Genomic DNA, 20,648 nt, shown 5'->3' with positions numbered 1-20,648 from the left:
AACATTGCTAAATCATACGCACCCAGCTACGCTTTACTGCTGGGTTCGCCATTTGCTTTCCTTAATTGGGAAAAAAAATACCTGCTCTCCAAGAGTTATAATAACTCTGCTACCCTCACGTTCTGTGACACATAAGCAGGGACACAGCACAGTTATTAAACTTAGATAATTCATTCACTAGAGGCAGTGGGGCCTTTCGTTTTCCAAAAAGGGCAAAAATTATATTTGGCCTGCAGTCTTGCGCCAATTTATTTCCTGCCTGGGAAATCTAATCACTGGTAATACAGCATGCTGAGGGGTAGGGGTAAGCCTAGAGGACGTGGACGTGGACGTGGCCGAGGACGCGGAGGGCCAAGTGAGGGTGTGGGCACAGGCCAAGCTCCTGATCCAGGTGTGTCGCAGCTGTCTGCTGCGCGATTAGGAGAGAGGCACGTTTCTGGCGTCCCCACATTCATCGCCCAATTAATGGGTCCACGCGGGAGACGGTTATTAGAAAATGAGCAGTGTGAGCAGGTCCTGTCCTGGATGGCAGAAAGTGCTTCGAGCAACCTATCGTCTACCCGCAGTTCTGCGCCGTCCACTGCTGCCAATCCGAATCCTCTGTCTGCTGCTCCTCCTTCCTCCCAGCCTCCTCAGTCCACTACAATGACACCTGCTCAGGAGCGGGAACACTCCCAGGAACTGTTCTCGGGCCCCTGCTTAGATTGGGCAGCAGCGGTTCCTCTCCCACCAGAGGAGTTTATCGTCACTGATGCCCAACCATTCGAAAGTTCCCGGGGTCCGGGGGAAGAGGCTGGGGACTTCCGCCAACTGTCTCAACAACTTTCTGTGGGTGAGGAGGACGATGACGATCAGACACAGTTGTCTTGCAGTGAGGTAGTAGTAAGGGCAGTAAGTCCCAGGGAGCAGCGCACAGAGGATTCGGAGGAAGAGCAGCAGGACGATGAGGTGACTGACCCCACCTGGTGTGCAACGCTTACTCAGGAGGACAGGTCTTCAGAGGGGGAGTCAAGGGCATCAGCAGGGCAGGTTGCAAGAGGCAGTGCGGTGGCCAGGGGTAGAGGCAGGGCCAGACCGAATAATCCACCAAGTGTTTCCCAAAGCGCCCCCTCGCGCCATGCCACCCTGCGTAGGCCGAGGTGCTCTAAGGTCTGGCAGTTTTTCACAGAGACGACTGACGACCGACGAACAGTGGTGTGCAACCTTTGTCGCGCAAAGCTCAGCCGGGGAGCCAACACCAACAGCCTCACCACCACCACCATGCGCAGACATATGATGGCCAAGCACCCCGCAAGGTGGGACAAAGGCCGTTCACCGTCTCCGGTTTGCACCCCTGCCTCTCCCCCTGTGCCCCAACCTGCCACTGAGATGCAACCCCCCTCTCAGGACACAGGCACTACCGCCTCATGGCCTGCACCCACACCCTCATCTCCGCTGTCCTCGGCCCCATCCAGCAGTGTAGTTCAGCGCACCGTTCAGCCGTCGCTTGCGCAAGTGTTCGAGCGCAAGCGCAAGTACGCCGCCACGCACCCGCACGCTCAAACGTTAACCGTCCGCATCGCAAAATTCATCAGCCTTGAGATGCTGCCGTATAGGGTTGTGGAAACGGAGTCCTTCAAAAGTATCATGGAGGCGGCGGCCCCGCGCTACTCAGTTCCCAGTCGCCACTACTTTTCCCGATGTGCCGTCCCAGCCCTGCACGACCACGTCTCCCGCAACATTGTGCGCGCCCTCACCAACGCGGTTACTGCCACGGTCCACTTAACTACGGACACGTGGACAAGCACAGGCGGGCAGGGCCACTACATCTCCCTGACGGCACATTGGGTGAATTTAGTGGAGGCTGGGACAGAGTCAGAGCCTGGGACCGCTCACGTCCTACCCACCCCCAGAATTGCGGGCCCCAGCTCGGTGCTGGTATCTGCGGAGGTGTATGCTTCCTCCACTAAAGCACCCTCCTCCTCCTCCTCCTCCTCTGTCTCACAATCAAGATGTGTTAGCAGCAGCATGTCGCCAGCAGTCGGTGTCGCGCGGTGTGGCAGCACAGCGGTGGGCAAGCGTCAGCAGGCCGTGCTGAAACTACTCAGCTTAGGCGATAAGAGGCACACGGCCCACGAACTGCTGCAGGGTCTGACACAGCAGACCGACCGCTGGCTTGCGCCGCTGAGCCTCCAACCGGGCATGGTCGTGTGTGACAACGGCCGTAACCTGGTGGCGGCTCTGCAGCTTGGCAGCCTCACGCACGTGCCATGCCTGGCCCACGTCTTTAATTTGGTGGTTCAGCGGTTTCTGAAAAGCTACCCACGCTTGTCAGACCTGCTCGTAAAGGCGCGCCGGCTCTGCGCACATTTCCGCAAGTCCCACACGGACGCTGCCACCCTGCGCACCCTGCAACATCACTTTAAGCTGCCAGTGCACCGACTGCTGTGCGACGTGCCCACACGGTGGAACTCTACGCTCCACATGTTGGCCAGGCTCTATGAACAACGTAGAGCTATAGTCGAATACCAACTCCAACATGGGCGGCGCAGTGGGAGTCAGCCTCCTCAATTCCTTTCAGAAGAGTGGGCCTGGTTGGCAGACATCTGCCATGTCCTTGGTAATTTTGAGGAGTCTACCCAGGTGGTGAGCGGCGATGCTACAATCATTAGCGTCACCATTCCTCTGCTATGCATCTTGAGAAATTCCCTGCAAACCATAAAGGCAGCTGCTTTGCGCTCGGAAACGGGGGCGGGGGAAGACAGTATGCCGCTGGATAGTCAGGGCACCCTCCTGTCTATTTCTCAGCGCGTACAGGAGGAGGAGGAGGAGCATGAGGAGGATGAGGAGGAGGGGGAAGAGACAGCTTGGCCCGCTGCTGACGGTACACCGGCTGATTGCCTGTCATCCTTTCAGCGTGTATGGCCTGAGGAGGAGGAGGAGGAGGAGGAGGATCCTGAAAGTGATCTTCCTAGTGAAGACAGCCATGTGTTGCGTACAGGTACCCTGGCACACATGGCTGACTTCATGTTAGGATGCCTTTCTCGTGACCCTCGCGTTGCACGCATTCTGGCCACGACGGATTACTGGGTGTACACACTGCTCGATCCACGGTATAAGGAGAACCTGCCCACTCTGATTCCCGAAGAGGAAAGGGGTTCGAGAGTGTTGCTATACCACAGGACCCTTGCGGACAAGCTGATGGTAAAATTCCCAGCCGACAGCGCTAGTGGCAGAAGGCGCAGTTCCGAGGGCCATGTTGCAGGGGATGTGCGTAGATCGAGCAGCATGTACATCCCAGGCAGTGCAACAGTCTTTAAGGGCCTGGCCAGCTTTATGGCTCCCCACCAAGACTGTGTCACCGCTCCCCAGTCACGGCTGAGTCGGCGGGAGCACTGCAAAAGGATGGTGAGGGAGTACGTAGCGGATCGCACGACCATCCTTGGTGACGCCTCTGCCCCCTACAACTACTGGGTGTCGAAGCTGGACACGTGGCCTGAACTAGCCCTGTATGCCCTTGAGGTGCTTGCTTGTCCTGCGGCTAGCGTGTTGTCGGAGAGGGTGTTTAGTGCGGCTGGGGGAATCATCACAGATAAGCGTAGCCGCTTGTCAACCGACAGTGCCGACAGGCTAACACTCATCAAGATGAACAAAGGCTGGATTTCCCCAGACTTCTGTTCTCCACCAGCGGACAGCAGCGATACGTAAGCAATACGTAGGCTGCACCCGCGGATGGAAGCTACGTTCTCTCTCACCATCCAAAACGGGGACATTTCTGCTTCATCAATCTGTGTCTAATATTCCTCCTCCTCCTCCTCCTGCTCCACCTCCTGAAACCTCACGTAATCACGCTGAACGGGCAATTTTTCTTAGGGCCACAAGGCTCACTCAAATAATTTTTCAGAACAATTTTTATAAGTTTCAATGCGCTTAAAAGCATTGGAACTTTAACTTGAACCAATTTTTCGTTACACTGGGCTGCCTCCAGGCCTAGTTACCACTTAAGCCACATTAACCAAAGCGATTAATGGGTTTCACCTGCCCTCTTGGCTGGCCATGGCCAATTTTTGGGATGTACATTAGTACTGTTGATACAGCAATTTGTGTGGGCCCTCGCCTACAGTGTAATCAAATTAATTTTTAGCCCACCTGCATTACAGCTGACGTTACCTCAGCTGTGTTGGGCAATGCAATGGGATATTTTTGTGTACCGCCGGTGGGTTCCAGGGAGCCACCCATGCTGTAGGTGCACACTGAGTTTTTAATACATCTGTACACTTCTAAAGAACCCGTCTGACCGGGGCATGCAGTGTGGGCCGAAGCCCACCTGTATTACGCACGACATTACTACCTCAGCTGTGTTGGGCAATGCAATGGGATATTTCTATGTACCGCCGGTGGCTTCCTGGCACCCACCCAGGCAGTGGGTCCACAGGGAGTTAAACCTACATGTGTCCACTTGTAAAGAATCCCAGTCTGACTGGGGCATGCAGTGTGGGCCGAAGCACACCTGTATTACGCACGACATTACTACCTCAGCTGTGTTGGGCAATGCAATGGGATATTTCTATGTACCGCCGGTGGCTTCCTGGCACCCACCCAGGCAGTGGGTCCACAGGGAGTTAAACCTACATGTGTCCACTTGTAAAGAATCCCAGTCTGACTGGGGCATGCAGTGTGGGCCGAAGCCCACCTGTATTACGCACGACATTACTACCTCAGCTGTGTTGGGCAATGCAATGGGATATTTTTGTGTACCGCCGGTGGGTTCCAGGGAGCCACCCATGCTGTGGGTCGACAGGGACTTCACAATAGGGAGTTGTACCTGCCTGTGTCTATGAATTAAAAAGCCCGGTCTGACTGGGGCATGCAGACACCTTGACAGAATGAATAGTGTGTGGCACATAGGTTCCCCATTGCTATGCCCACGTGTGCAGCTCCAGATGGCGGTGGCACAGGATTCTATTTCTCATTGCTTCTGTACAGCATTGTGGGCTATCGCTCCGCCACTTTTAAAGAGGGTCGCTGCCTAGCCGTGCCAACCTCTGCAGTGTATGCCTGCGGTCCCTCGTCATGGCAGACGCAATTCTAAATAGACATGAGCGTGGTGTGGCATGAGGGCAGCTGAAGGCTGCGCAGGGACACTTTGGTGTGCGCTGTGGGGGGGAGGGGGTGCGGTTGGGCAGCATGTAACTCAGGAGAAGTGGCAGTGGAGTGTCATGCAGGCAGTGATTGTGCTTTGTTGGAGGTAGTGTGGTGCTTAGCAAAGGTATGCCATGCTAATGAGCGCTTTTCAGAAGTAAAAGTTGTTGGGAGGGGGGGGGGGCCCACTCTTGCCGCTATTGTGGCTTAATAGTGGGACCTGTGAACTTAGGATGCAGCCCAACATGTAGCCCCTCGCCTGCCCTATCCGTCACTGTGTCATTCCCATCACTTTCCTGAATTGCCCAGATTTTCACACATGAAAACCTTAGCGAGCATCGGCAAAATACAAAAATGTTCTGGTCGCCCATTGACTTCAATGGGGTTCGTTGTTCGAAACGAACCCTCGAGCATCACGGGAAGTTCGTTACGAATAACGAACACCCGAACATTTTGGTGTTCGCTCATCTCTAGTTAAAACTGATAAATGTAAGGTTATGCACACAGCAGGGGAAATATATGTCAGTATTACACAGTAAATGGAAACCACTGGGTAACACTGACATGAAAAAGGACTTGTGGATTTTAGTTAACTGTAAACTAAACTGGAGCAACCAGTGTCAGGCAGCTGCTGCCAAAACAAATAGGATCATGGGGTGCATCAAAAGAGGCCTAGGAGCATATGACAGAAACATTGTTTTTCCTCTTTACAAGTCAGCAGTCAGACCACACATGGGATATTGCATACAGTTCTGGGCACCGGTACTCAAGAAGGAAATGTCAGAGCTTGAGGGGGTACAAAGGGCAACTAAAGTAATAAATGGAATGGGTTGATTACAATACCCAGAGAGATTATCAAAATTGGGAGTATTTAGTTTAGAAAAAAGACGGCTGAGGGGCGACCTAATAACTATGTTCAGATATATCAGGGGGCAATACAGAGATCTCCCCCATCATCTATTTATACCTAGGACTGTGACTGTAACATGGGGGTGACCTCTACAACGACATAGAATGGGGTTCTTTACTACAAGAGCAGTGAGACTATGTACCTCTCTGCCTGAGAACGTGGTGATGGCAAATTCGATAAAAAAGCTCAAGAAGGGCATGAACACTTTTCTTAAGCAATATAATATTAATTATATGTTATAATCACCAATAACTTCAGAAGGGTTGTTGATAATCCAGGTGTTATTCTGATTGCCAGATTGGAGTTGGGATTTTTTGTTTTCATTAAACAAGGAAAATTGGCTTCTACCTTATTGGGGGTATTTTTTTGCCTTCCTCTGGATCACCATTGGAGGGTGGTGGTAATAGACTGAACTGGATTGACATATGTCTTTTTTTCAGTCTTACATACTATGTTATGTGGGGTGTATTCAGACTCTGGGCCTAGGGCAGCACCACCTGTACATACAGGCCTGTTGAAAGTGATGGCATATTGGTAAAATATGCCATCAATTTCTCATTGATGATGGTCCTACTGCCAGGACCTCCAACAATCCAATGGATGAAGGGACTGCAGCACTAATTCATTTATTTTCCCTGCCTTGTCACACACTGTACAGGGAACTGCAAAACGTTCTTGTTCATTTGAATAGCTAGCTGGTTGTCCCAATGGTTGGGTCCCCATAAATCGGAATATTCTAAGTTAAAAATACCTTTTTTGATCCATTGAGCTATAAAATGCAGTAGACTTTGAAATTCATTAAAATTTGCAGTAAAGCCATCATTGCATATACTGCCCCATGTAAATGTCCTTCTTTCTTAATTTGCTAGTCATCAAGTGGTCATACTGAGTGATGTCTAATTTTGCATTCATGAGTTGAAGATCGGTTTCATTCAGGTGAACTGCTATACTTGACAATGGCAACCAGCCATTTAGACTTTCCTGGGAGTACAGGACAAGAATAGCCATTAACATCTCTGTACTCTTTCCAGCCATTTCTGAAGAAGGGGCTGCATTCCCGAAGCACGTTATTGTGCTCTATATCAATTATTTAATAAAGAAGAAATTGGGGTAATATCTTTGCTTTTATGCACTTTACAATTAAGCATTTCTATGCCCCGTTACCTATGGTGATGGTAATTCGACTGGCAGCACCCTACTAGCTATTCTACAAAAAGCTATTCTTACTATTGGGATCCAATCCTTAATAGGAGCCGCTTCACTCTTCTCTACTTTTGGATATTTCACAATCTGTATTTTTTTTTAAAAATGGTTCTGAATATATATGAATATGTTGAAATGGTTCCAGGTCATGTTTTATTCCTGGAAAGTAAGGTAAGGACCTAAATCCTCTTCAGCTGAGCTGTTGGAAGAATTGTCTCGTCGTCCTTCCAGGAGAGAAATAATGTTGTGCTTTTGATTTCTTATTGCCAATTGTAATGGGGTACAACCACTGCTGTCTTCTATGTTCTGTTTGACATTAGCCCAGAGTAAAGTCTTTACAATGGCTGCATTAGCATTTAGAACGGCCACATGTAATGGTGTCCAGCCAAACCTATTTTGAGCATCAACATCAGCTTTGTTTTCAATTAGCTTAATAACACTGCAAAAAGATCCTCTTTGAACAGCAAAATGAAGTGGTGTCCAGCCAGATATTTCAGCAACATTTGGATCAGCTCCCATATCTAGCAGAAGAGAAATGATGGAGTCTTCACTATAACGAGCTGCCAAATGAAGTGGAGTCCATGTCATATCTCCAACAGCATCTACTTTGGCATCACTGTCCTTGAGTAAATTTATTATTTCAGTTTGTCCTTTAAATATTGCAAGGTGCAAAGGTGTCCAGCCCTGGTTGGTATTCGCGTTAACATGTGCACCATGCTTTATCAGGTGTTTACATATCATATTTTTGCCTTTCACAGCTGCCATGTGCAAAGGGGTATAGTGGCTGTGATCAACAGCATTGAGATGGGCTCCTTTCTGTATTAAGTGTTGCACCACTCGGAAGTAACCTCTATCAGCAGCAATGTGGAGAGGAGTCCTATGATTGTTTTGCTTGATATCTGGGTCAGCTCCTTGGCCAATTAAAAGCTTGACAATATTGTAGTGACCATAACATGAAGCTACATGCAGAGGTGTTTTTCCATCTATTTCTTGACTGTTTGGGTTGGACTGACGTGTGAAAAGAACACGAGCAACATTTTCAAAACCATTTTGGGATGCCAAGTGAAGTGGTGTCCAGTTATCTCGTTCCAACGCATCAACACATGCTCCATGGTCTAAAAGTAACCGAGCTATACGATCATCTCCTCCTTGGGCTGCAAAATGCAATGGTGACCATTGGTCTTCATCCGTTATGTTGACATTGGCTCCATTCTCTATTAAGCAAGCACATACGTCTACTAACTTTTTCTGCACTGCCAAGATGAGAGGTGTATATCCACTCACTGTACGGCTATTAACATTGGCATTCAAGCTAAGAAAATGGTTTACTCTCTCAAGGTTTCCTTCGGTAACCGCAAAGTGAAGCAGAGTGAAATTATTTTCATCCTCCCAAGAAATATCGCTGATTTGTAAGAGGTTGTTAAGCCAACTTTCTGTTCCTACAAGGGGAAAAAATGGCAATTAACTTATTGCATAGAATTGGAAGACATAGGCCCTAAAAGCTATCAATAGCAAACAAAAAAATCTAAATTAAAAGTAATTGTTTCATTTTGATTGCCCTTATTCAGACATTCTTTCACACTAAGATAAGATTGCTGTAAAATGAACACATTTTAGCATCCATGTTCAAGCTCTAATATCTGGACATCTCATGGTTCTATTGAATTGAATTTTGATTAGAGGTCGCATTTATCACATAATCCTCTAGTTTGCTAATCCTGTTTTGGTAGAAGGATGAAGTTTTGGCCTTAAAAACACATATGGATTTGCTGTGGATTTTCTGCAGCAGAAAATCACAGCAAATCTGCACCAAATGGTACAGATTTTGATGCAGATTTTCATGTGAATTCTCTGCAGATGTCACTCCTTCTATTGTGGATTTTTTCTATCGCATGGGGATAGGATTTCTAAAATCACATCCACAGTCTTTGTACTATAAACACGGCAGATTTTCCACAGCTAATTCTGCCTTTCCTACCCATGTGAACAAACTAGAGATGAGCGAATATACTCGTTTCGAGTAATTACTCGATTGAGCACCGCGATTTTCGAGTACTTCCGTACTCGGGTGAAAAGATTCGGGGGGCGGGGGGAGGCGTGGCAGAGTGGGGGGTAGCAGCGGAGAACAGGGGGGAGCCCTCTCTCTCTCCCCGCTGCAACGCCCGCACTCACCCACGGCGCCCCCCGAATCTTTTCGCCCGAGTACGGAAGTACTCGAAAATCGCAGCGCTCGGGCGAAAAAGGGGCGTGGCCGAGTAGGTTCGCTCATCTCTAGAACAAACCCATACAATCCTGCTGTAGATTTTGCATTAGAAAATTACACCTCTGAATGCAATTACTAAGTTTATGAATGACATAAAAGTTACAAAAAACTTACTAGTGCTCAGAGATCTTGAAGATAATGGTTGCTGGCTATCCTGTATTGATAAGATACAATATCAAAAAGTTAATAGTATTCATCATAAATAATTGTGGTTACTAAACTTTAAATTAATGCAGCATAAACTTTTCATTACTCTTCAAAAAGAGGTCCTATAGAAGCTGGGGTGGTAGTAAGCCAGAATGGAGGTGGTGCATTGGGGAGATGGTGTTTAGCCCCATGGTGGCCAATGCAGTGTGAGTCACTCCCCAAATGGAAACACTACAGTGAAGGATTGGGGTTGCGATGTTGGCTTCTGCTTCCTGGTATGATGGTGAAGTATAGTGTGTACCCAAATAAAAGAGAGACAAAGGAGACTGGAGGAAACAGTTCAACTCATCTTTACTTAGCTAAGTAGCCTGTTGATTCAACATCCGAATGATGAAAGCATATAGCTTTGCAATTCAAGTCAGAGTCCAATCCTGAGAATGGTGGCTTAGTCTCTGCCTCTTTGCTGCTCCATATTGCCTGCTGTGGGTTTTGTGCCACAACCCTGGAGACTGTAGCCTTGAAGTAGCTCTGTACTGCTGAAGCAGGTTTCTCACCACAGCCCTGGAGTCAACAACATTCAATACATACCATTTCTCTCCGAATAATAAATCCAGGGATGGTTGTGAGCTACTATTCCTTAAACCAGCTTACATCTTTACATTACACTCTGTATTAACTTCTTCTGAATTATCTAGAAGGTTACAAGAACTTTCACTTCCCACTCCATAATGCTGATTGATGTCTGTGAAAGGAGCTGAGTCACTGGACTATTCTATCCGTCTCCCTGTACTGTACTCTAGCAAACCACCATCTTCAATTCTTGACATCACTACAGTGCACGTTTAAAGGCACATTTTAGTTCACTGCCATTTAGGAAGTGTCTCACACTGCATCAGCCACTGTGTGACTAAGCACCATGCACCCAACACATTGCCCCAATTTGGGCTTACTATAAAGTGTGTTCTTTAAGTATGAACATATTAGAGCTCTGTGCACTTGGCCTGCAGCCTCATCCTTTCTAATAATACAGCTATATGGATTTTTTTTGGTCCTCCTGTACCAGTATATTCATTTTTTAACTTATTCTTTCCACAAAGCCTTTTCCTAGATGAACCTTCTAGTAAATTTCTAGTAATTAGCGCCTCCCATTTATCATTACGTCACTTACATCACTGTTTCCATTAAGCGATATTGCTACTGAAGACTTTAGAGGATCTTTTGCAGATATGGGTCCAGCAGCTTCATGTTCCTGGAGAGAACTTTGTACTAAGCAAAGTAACATGTGGGATTCAACAATGATATCTAAGAAGACATGAAGAAGCACATGAGTACACATTATTATAGGCGATACTCCAGACTACATGGGAAGATTTCTACAGAAAGGTCACCCTAAAAGCAAGAGTGCTCTCTTTCTACCATCTGAATTGTTTTCACGGTGATCCTACACTGTAATGAAGTAGAAGAATATGTGGCACATTTAAATTTTCTTTAGAGGATGTTAATCAATAACCCAATATTAGAAAATTCTACCATTACTTTTTAACACTGAGAAGGAACCTTGGTGATATACAATATTTAAAACGTTAAATACCAAGCAGTAATATTAATTTAATTGTATTTGCAGGCAAAGTTATCGAGATCTATGGCACCGAGGCTGCAAAGATCTTAAAGCTTATAAAGACAACCCCTTTGTCGGATTAAAGATGGCCCCCGCAATGAGTAGATTGCCATAGGCTAGGCTTTAGAAATGATTAGCTATCATCAACTGACTCCACATTTGGCCATACATTTCCCCAACAGCAAAAATCCAGTATTACATTCAAACCATTCACATTTAAGAGTGATCATGCAAACCATGGAAGGGTATGCTTCACTAGCTATGAAATAGAAAAATACAAACCAGAAAATCTGGGCCGTTTATTGGGATCTTGGTTCCAGCATCTCTTCATTAGATCAATCATTTGCTGACATTCCGCAGGACAAGCCTCAGAAATGTCCTCTACAGGAAGTCGATGCCCCGCTGCAACTTTTACTATTAGAGTCATCATGCTGACACCTAGAGATATAGAGATTAGTATAATCCATCAGGTAATTTTAATTGCAGTTCATTCATATTCTATATTTTGGTGTTTTGTAAAGTCTAACAGGCTAAAGATGTCCAAAATATTTTGACTATCCTAAAGGTGTGGTATCATCCAAAATAAATAGAAGCCAACAGAAACATTGTCAGACATATAACTTATTGGTGTACTTTTGAGTAATGAAAGTCAATGATTCTGTATGGGGTTCATTTGAATACTGTTTTGGGGATAATGATGCAACCCTGGGACAGAAACAAGGATAATCAAGTGAGAATATGTAAGCCAAGGGCAGGTCCATTGGCTTGGCTGGGGTGTTCTGGACTGGCCACTGCTGCAACATCAGGGCAATTTAAATCACTTGAAGGTATAATAGCTGTAATAAAATCATAATGGTTGGTGTCTCCCGAGGTCAAACTAAGGGGCAGAGCAGAATATATGTAATCGTGATGGACGAACCTTTGAAAAGTTTGGTTTCACCTGTTTGCTGAATTTCAGTAAAAAGTTTAGTTCAGTCCAAATTAGTTTGAATTGAACAGAAACTTCCGTAAGACGCCTAAAACTGGTGTGTAATACTTTACGAGATATTTCTAATACTGTAGAAAACTGAATGACGTATCGGCCTGTGTAAACAGACAGTTGTCCATCTATGAATGACTGCCTGTTTACTGTGAACGGAGACGGGTTAACCAGAAAGAACCCCAGCCTACTCCACCTTCCTTCATTCAGTGATGCTCATTCCTGTGTAAATACTGAGGAAAGATTATGGCTGGGACAACCTAGAATCATAGAAATGTAGAGTTTGAAGAGACCTCCAGGGTCATTGGGGGTCAACCCACAGATTTCCCCATGTAAAAAGGCCCTTATATGCAATTCTACAAGTTCTTCAAATAGTTCTTTTACTGAAGACAAACTCAGACAGCTGTACATAGGTATTTAAGGGGACTGGGCTTGCTGCTGGGCCCTGGCCCGGAATCACTTTGGTTGATTCGTATTGCACTCTTTCAGCAGCCAACTATTAAAATCGAACACACTTAGCCAAATGTGATGTAGACTCATCCAAAGATTTTGGATCTTTTCATATTGGACAATTGTTGGGCGCTTAAGTGCCCGACAGTCATCCCAATGATCACCGTCTTTGTGCTTTCACACAGGAGTGATATCTTACAGTGAATGGAGGTGGATCGGGCCGGAGATCGCTTCAGGCCACCTCAATTTACAGTAAACATGCAATCGCTCATAGACAAATGATTGCCTGTTTAAACATACAGATTATCATTTGATTTTTACACCTACATAAACTGAACAACGTTCGATAAGCGAACAAAGCATCGTTCAGTCTCTGGCACTAAACACTTATCGTTGTGCTTCACTTAATTCAGTGATGAGCTGAAGGATAATTGTTCTTTGTAAAAGGGCCTGTACAGTAATAAATACAATTCTGCAACTTGTAAATAATTCATGTAGGCAAAAATGTCCTAAAAAGACATGTATACTCCACCAGTGAACCTTGGCTACTAGGAATATGGCTCTCCAATCCTAAAATAATTACACAGCACTTATTGTTATCTTGTGTCGCTTCTACTTCTTTCATTCTATGCAGTCACTGTATATTTACATGCACTCCACTTTCCATACAAATGGACACATTGCAGAAATTTGAATTTGAAATAGAAAGCGTAAAAAGCATATTTACCTACAAAAGGCTTTTTCTGAGTCAGAAGCTCCCAGATGACAATTGAATAGCTGAAAACAGAGAATACACATAATGACTCTATGTTTGACAGCTACAATATTTATCTACTCTTGTCCTCTTTACACTTTTCAAAACAGTTCAGTTATCTCAAGTATTTCCAGCAGAGACGCAAACCACAAATTGTTGATTCAGGAATCTGGTGTAAGAGCATTCATATGAATCCCGTTATTAGTTTTATCAATGCACTGCAACTTTTCCAATCTCTAATGCGTGATCATTGGAGGCAATCCAATAAGGAAAGGCAATTTAGTCTAGGAAGCGGGTGACCAGGGCAGCATAAGATATAACTATTTCTTATATTCTATTAATTGTTTAGAAGGAAAGATGACTATTAGGTAAAATATGAAACAAAGGCTAATGGACCTTCAAAAAGGGTATTGAACAGCCTTGTAGTGTGCGCTAAAGTGTCCACGTGTTATAAAATAATAAACTTTGATTATAAAGGGGATTTCCCACCCAGTACCACATTACTCGTGGTGCCAATAGAGCACTGGCTGCAGGCCCCACGATTCCCTATGTTCAGGGGGGCGCCGACTGACTGCTCTTCAGTGGGTTGAGGGGGCCCAAAAGACTGGTTCTCATTGGTTTGGCAGATCTGGTGAGAAGCAGTGAGGCCAATTTTCAACTATTAAAAAAAACAAAGCAACAGCTACTTAAAATCACCTCTGGCACAACACCTCTGGAAGCCCCCCCAGACGGTTCATAGATCTTCATTCCTTTCCTGGCTTCTGGGTTTAGAGGTACGGGGGAACATGCAATATCACATAACTGGTGCTGGCTAGCGCTATCATCGGTTATGTACCTCTATACTACACTGACCCCGGAGGGCAGGAAGGGAATGAAGATGAAGCAGCTTCCACGGGTGGTGCACTGGAGGGCAGGAAAGACAGCATTAATAATGATAGGAAATAAAAAGTGATATTATTCACAGGGCAGAAAAGGCAATATTATTGTTGATAACTGGGGCAGAAAAGGCAGCATTATTAATTACAGGGTCACGAATGGTTACATTAATAATAACGGGGCAGAAAAGGCGGCATTATTAATTATAGAGACAGAATAGGTGACATTATTAACTAGAGGGGCAGAAAAGGTGACAATAACAATTGGGGCAGGAAAGGCAGCATTATTACCTGCAGCACAGGAAAAGTGGTATTATTAATAACCCGGGGCAGAAAAGGCGGCATTATTAATTATGGGGCATTATTAATAACGAGGCAGAAAATGTATAATTTTTAATTACGGGGCAGGAAAGATTATGTATTAATAATGGGGGAAGACTAGGCAACATTATTAGTAATTAGAGGGGCAGAAAAGGTGGCATTAATAATAACTGGGGCAGTCAAGGTTGCATGATTAATAATGAGTCAGTTTACCTGCAGGGGCACAAAAGGTGGCATTTTTACTTACAGTGGCAGAAGTATTTATTATGAGAGCAAAAAAAGTGTCATTAATGATTATGGGAGAGTAGAGGAGCAGCATTAATTATGGGGACAGAAATGGCAATTTTACTACTTACGATGGCAAAAGTGGTGGCAGTTGTCTATTATGGGGTCAGAATGGCATTAATATGGGAGGAGAAAAGGGGCAGTATTAATACAGGGGTAGAAAAGGCAGCATGATTATTTATGGGGCACAAAGTGTGCATTATTAGTTATAAGGTAGAAAAGCTTCATCTTTAATTATGGGGCAAAATAATTAGTATTAATACTGATGGGGCAAAAGAGGGGGCACATTTTTACAAAACTTGTTTAGAAAGTCTAACATTGACTTGCAGCGGTGGCGCTGCAGAGGTATTGTTTCATCTTTCCATTAACATATTTCCCAAAGGAGCATGGATGGCCTTATAAGTCTCCTCACACACCTTCTAGATGTTCTCCTGAAGGGGAAACACCATTCCTGACCCACGTCTATAGGCCTCTCACTAGCCAAGCCAGAAACCTTCTGCACACTGATTAGTGGCAATCACCCCAAAACAGCTGTTTCTGTATGTTTTTTGACTTTTGGTTACGATTCCTAGTCACCGTTACAAGACTTGTTTAGAAAGTCTACCAATGACTTGCAAGAATGCTGCCTTCCAATAGGTGGTGCTGCAGAGGTATTTTTCACTCTTCCCAGTTACATACTTTTATTCTAACATCCCCCATGATTTAGACATCAGCACTATCTCCTCTGTTCTCTCAGAAGACCACTCCATTCCCACCTTACAAAAGAAAATTGTTATTGATGGCATTAATTTTATTTTTAAAAATAACTATTTTTCATTCAATTCCATCTTATATTATCAAATGAAAGGCACCGCAATGGGTATCAGATTTTGCTAATCTGTATGTGGGACATTTTGAAATTTTTTCAAATTACGGGGCAGACTTAAAAAAAAATGTATATCACCTCCAATCATAAATGTTCCGATAAGGGCTCATTCTGACATGCGCATATTGGTCGGGTTTTCACACCCGGCTTATATACGCTGTTCCTTTCTGCAGGAGGAGGAGGTGGGATGGGACGGGAGCAGTGCACTGAGCTCCTTCCCCCTCTCTGCCCCTCGCCACTGTGTGCGATATATATACGGTATATATATATATATATATATATATATATATATATATATATATATATATATATATATATATATATATATATATATATATATATATATATACACATATTATTTGCATGCACCGACATATAATGTTTTATCAGCATTTTATATTAATCTTTTTCTTATCTAGATACTTTTAATTCTTGCCTCAATTTGCTCTATTTGTCCATACATGTTTATTTAGCATATAACTTTGACCAATCCGCTTCAAAGTTTTTTTCCCCTATAATTCTGTATGATTTTTATCGCTCTTTCTTTTTGTTACTTATTGTGTACTCTAGCATATGACTATAACACTAACTGTTTGTCGCTATGAAAATTTGATTTGAACTTTCGCTTTGTACCATTTATTTTATGCATGATTATGTAATGTAACATGGGTATTTAATGTATATATATATATATATATATGTAGTTTTTGCTTTTATTTCCCCTTCTTTACGTTTCCTTGCTCTTTTTCAATGTACACACTGTGTGTTATAATTATTTAATCTATCCTTTTGTGTACTAGTATTTCCTAGCCTGACTGATAGAGAGGATTCACCCGCAATGCGTATCATTTGCTGGTTTTTAATTCACAAGATAGAAGAAGTTGAATATTTCATGCTATTATCTCACGACTTTCCTTGGAGAGTTCCGCTAACATACCATTTTTTTGTTTTTGCATATCTAGTTTGCCCACTATTGGAGGGCCTACCTGGCTAGTAGCACCTTATCACTGAAAAGGCCTAGAAATTAAAAGAAATTTTATTGATATTAAGAATAAAAAACCACTTCCTCAATTCTGGGATGGTTGAACTAAACAAACACAGACCTACAGACAAAAATACACATAAGCAATCATCTATCAGTAAGATGAATTGGGGATTGGCAACTATTGAGGAATTGTATCCGGGTATCTATGCCCTGAGATGTTGAAGAATAACAATATCCAGGTTATAGCGACAATAGAATAACGCTAGCCTGTAAGGACAATTATATCCAGAATAGTTAGTATGGCAGGAGATTAATCCACAGCTTTTTGTTCGTTGATTTATTCCTCCAATTTCTCTGTTAATAAGGGCACTATGATATTACGATAGAAGTTTCATGTGCTTATAAACATTGCCACCCAAAAAAACACAATTATGATGGTCTATCCAGACCCATAATCTACCAGATCATGTATAAGGGTCACAAGGTGACCTAACAACTATACTTGGAATTACACTATGATCTAACTAAGTGGATTGTGACATGAGATCAAACTCTCAGTCGCGGAGGTGATTCCGGGACTGAGTAATTGTAATGCCAATACAATTAGCAGATTAACACCTTTCTCTTACATAGATGGTTAGAGCGGTGAATTGATATTATAGGCCTGCTTAATTGCAGAGGACGCGTTTCCACAGCGTGCAACGCTGCTTCATCAGGACGGGATGGTAGGTATAAGATTAGTTGTTGACTAAGCTCGTGAGAGGAACAGCAGAACGCAGATCGATGCAGTTTATGAGATATGCTGCATCTGCTTTAGTGTTTCTTGACAAGGTGAGGTGCCAACAGGGCTGATAATGATTTAATATACGAGCACATGAACAACTGAATTGATGCAACATAGATGGCAGCCGCCTAAGAGCATGTATATAATGGAGCCCAAAAGGGCAGCACCTCTGTCTGACAGACCTGGTAGCTGTCTGCTACGGGTCCGTTTATATGGGGTTAGCGCCGCCCCATTGGGCGGAGAATAACTTGTACACCAATAAGAGGTTCAGGTAGGAATTCGCAAGGAACAGGTCACTACGCCGTGCGGTCACGTGACGCATCACGTTGTGTGACGCAAGGTCACGTGGGCGGCGGCCGTCTGACGTCGGACGCCGCAGAGTGACGTGGGTATAATCAATGATCATTGACCTTATATCTAGTTTGCCCACTATTGGAGGGTCTACCTGGCTAGTAGCACCTCCCTCATCTGCTTTCTATAACCCTCCTCGAGGCAGTTTGAGTCCCAATCTTACACCTAGTGTTTAAGCCTCTAACACTTTTGGGTTTTCTCCACCCCCTTTCTTTCTCCCACAGCATTCTAATTGCTATCTGTGGCACTATGGGCTGTGTAGAGGTGTGGAAAACATTGGGAGGGTGATGCGGTGGGTGTCAACTATCAGAAACAGCTGGCACCTGCTGGGTATGCGGAAGGCTTGGCTTTTGAACCTGTTTCCTACCTACCTCACACCTCTGTGACGCATATGTACATCACAGAGAGGGAAGGAATTAAAGGAAAAGCCCAGCCCAAGATCATTTTTGTCTTATTTAGTATTTAATTCTATGGCTTTGCTTGGTAATTTAGAGCTCTGTATTGGAAAAAGTGATCTGACTGCTATTGAGATATATTAAGGGTGGGTTCACTCGTGGTGGATTTGTCACATAACTTAGAATGGCAGCAAAGTGGATAAGATTTTGAAAAGCTGTGAGAAAAATTGCACAAATCCTGTATGGAAATTGACATGTGGTGTGGAGATTAAATCCGCAGTTTGTCAATTGTATCACAGTTCCTGCTGCGGAGCTGACCCCTTCTCAATGATGGGGTGAATTCCACACAAAAATACGCAGTGAAACCCGTAAGAAAATCTTCTCCAAATGGTGCAGGTTTTGAAGCAGACATTCCACAGAAGGTAAGCCCCGTGTAGACCAAGCATAAAGGTCTACATTTTTGTAATCAGGAAACCTTTTGTACAACTCAAGTTTTTTATGTTAAACAAATTAAAAAAATTTTGTACATGTTTGCTTTATTTTTGATACAAAAAAAATCCTGACTATTAAAAGCCTAATAATAGTCTGACACTTCCTATTCTGAAGAAAAGCCTCTGATTGGCAGACAGCAGTCACCTGACTTCCACTGTGAACACACACCGTGAGAATCACTGGGCTGCAGCACTTGATCGTCGAAGTACTATATTGTTTTCAACTAATTTTAGAAAATCAGTTTGTTGCCGCCTTAATTGCAGCTCAACCAAGAAGGCCACCCAGACTTGCACTGGCTCACAGTGGAACAGATGAATCCCCCCGTGGGCCTTGAGCCAGGGTAGACCCTCAGCCCCCCACTTCCTCATATGAACTGAGTACAGTATCTGCACATTGGGTAAATGGAAATCTACCTATTCCTGTCCACTGCATTCTCTATATGCGTCAGTTGAAACAGGACTGCACTCTAACACAGCCACCTTTTTTCCTTAACTACAAAGGGAATGCTGCAGCAAGGAATCTGTAAATCAGGTGCAAGTAGCTATACAGGGGGACCCAAGAATGATATTTACTGGTGGGCTCTGGGCCCTACAGTCTGACACTGGGACTACCCCATAGTCATGTAGAGAGAATAGAATAAGAAAATCTATGATCAGAAAAAATAAACTTATTAGGAAAATGGAATATATGTCATTATCTGGTTTTAATTGGGAAAAATTAAAGATGATATATTCCCTTTAAGTCATTTTTTAAAAAAACAAGGCAGTAGATATACTATATGTAGCTGTCAGATAAAGGTAGATTTACAGTTCTGTACAATGATGTTTAAAGCAGATGTAGTTTTTCTTCTCACCATACCTGTACACATCATATTTAGTTCCCGTCACCCTACTGCTCTCCAGGAATACCTCCGGTGGGATGTAGTTTAAGGTTCCTTTGATTGCTGATCTTTCTATATAATCCTTCCGAGTTGAATTTTCTTTCCATTTAGAGAGGCCAAAATCGGAAATCTGGAAGAGAGAAATGTATTTCAAAATATGTGCAAACCCTGAAGCAGTTACCTTATGTAGCTTAAATAAGAGTGATTACTGCAGTATTTTGGGAAATCATTGAAGTAGAACATTTTTAGATTTGTTCAATAGGAAGAATATAAGTAGTTCACATTTTGGAGAGTCATTGGAGAAGAGACTTTTTATAGATTCCTTAACCTGTAATTGTCACCAGTTTGTGATACCACAGTAATATATTGTAGTACCATAAATGATAGTGTAGATGGGCACTATGGAGTATCCGGAACATCTCCATATCACAAGTGACCTATAAACAAATTCATCACAAATGTGTTATTTGCAAACTTGAGTAAAGATAGCTTCATAGAAGTTGATCTTGAATCTTAAGGGTTATAGGTGTTACCGAGTGAGGCCGTCTGCACACGGGCGGATTTGCATTGTGGAATCTGGAGCAGGCATCTGCCTCTGGATTCCGCAGCAAATACCACCCATAGCATGCTATGGCAATACACGATTTCATGTCCACAATCTGAAATTGATTGCGATTTTCTGCTTGCGGAGGAGAAATTGCAGCATGCTGCGATTTTGTGCAGGCTCTGCACAGACGCCTACCATTGAAGTCAATGGAAGACGTCCTTCCTGCGGCCCTTCCGCAATCACATTGCAGAAAGATTGTGGGATCCGCGTCTTCGCCTAGTGACGACGCTACCTATTCTGTACTGCGCATGTGCATTCACAGAAAAGAATAGAAGACACTGGACAGGTACGTGAGGGTCACCGGCCGGGCACAGGCTTGGATTCCGCTGCAGGATTCTGCATGCGGAATCCAACCCACCCGTG

General features: G+C 44.1%; 1 protein-coding gene across 1 annotated transcript in view; it reads right to left on the bottom strand.

The window, feature by feature from the left end:
- Positions 1-5,600: 5,600 nt before the first annotated feature.
- Positions 5,601-20,648, bottom strand: part of ANKK1 (ankyrin repeat and kinase domain containing 1) — a 97,272-nt gene continuing 82,224 nt past the window's right edge. The window contains exons 3-8 of the mRNA XM_066606915.1: positions 19,657-19,808; positions 13,419-13,468; positions 11,545-11,700; positions 10,813-10,946; positions 9,612-9,651; positions 5,601-8,673 (exon numbers count right to left, since the gene is read on the bottom strand). Of these exons, the coding sequence (XP_066463012.1) occupies positions 7,388-8,673; positions 9,612-9,651; positions 10,813-10,946; positions 11,545-11,700; positions 13,419-13,468; positions 19,657-19,808 (1,818 nt within the window). The 3' untranslated portion in view covers positions 5,601-7,387. The remainder of the gene's footprint in view (positions 8,674-9,611; positions 9,652-10,812; positions 10,947-11,544; positions 11,701-13,418; positions 13,469-19,656; positions 19,809-20,648) is intronic.

Source organism: Eleutherodactylus coqui, chromosome 6 (genome assembly GCF_035609145.1).
Source record: "Eleutherodactylus coqui strain aEleCoq1 chromosome 6, aEleCoq1.hap1, whole genome shotgun sequence".
Taxonomy (NCBI): domain Eukaryota; kingdom Metazoa; phylum Chordata; class Amphibia; order Anura; family Eleutherodactylidae; genus Eleutherodactylus; species Eleutherodactylus coqui.
The sequence above is the reverse complement of the archived record's forward strand: the minus strand, read 5'-3'. Positions and strand labels throughout refer to the sequence as shown.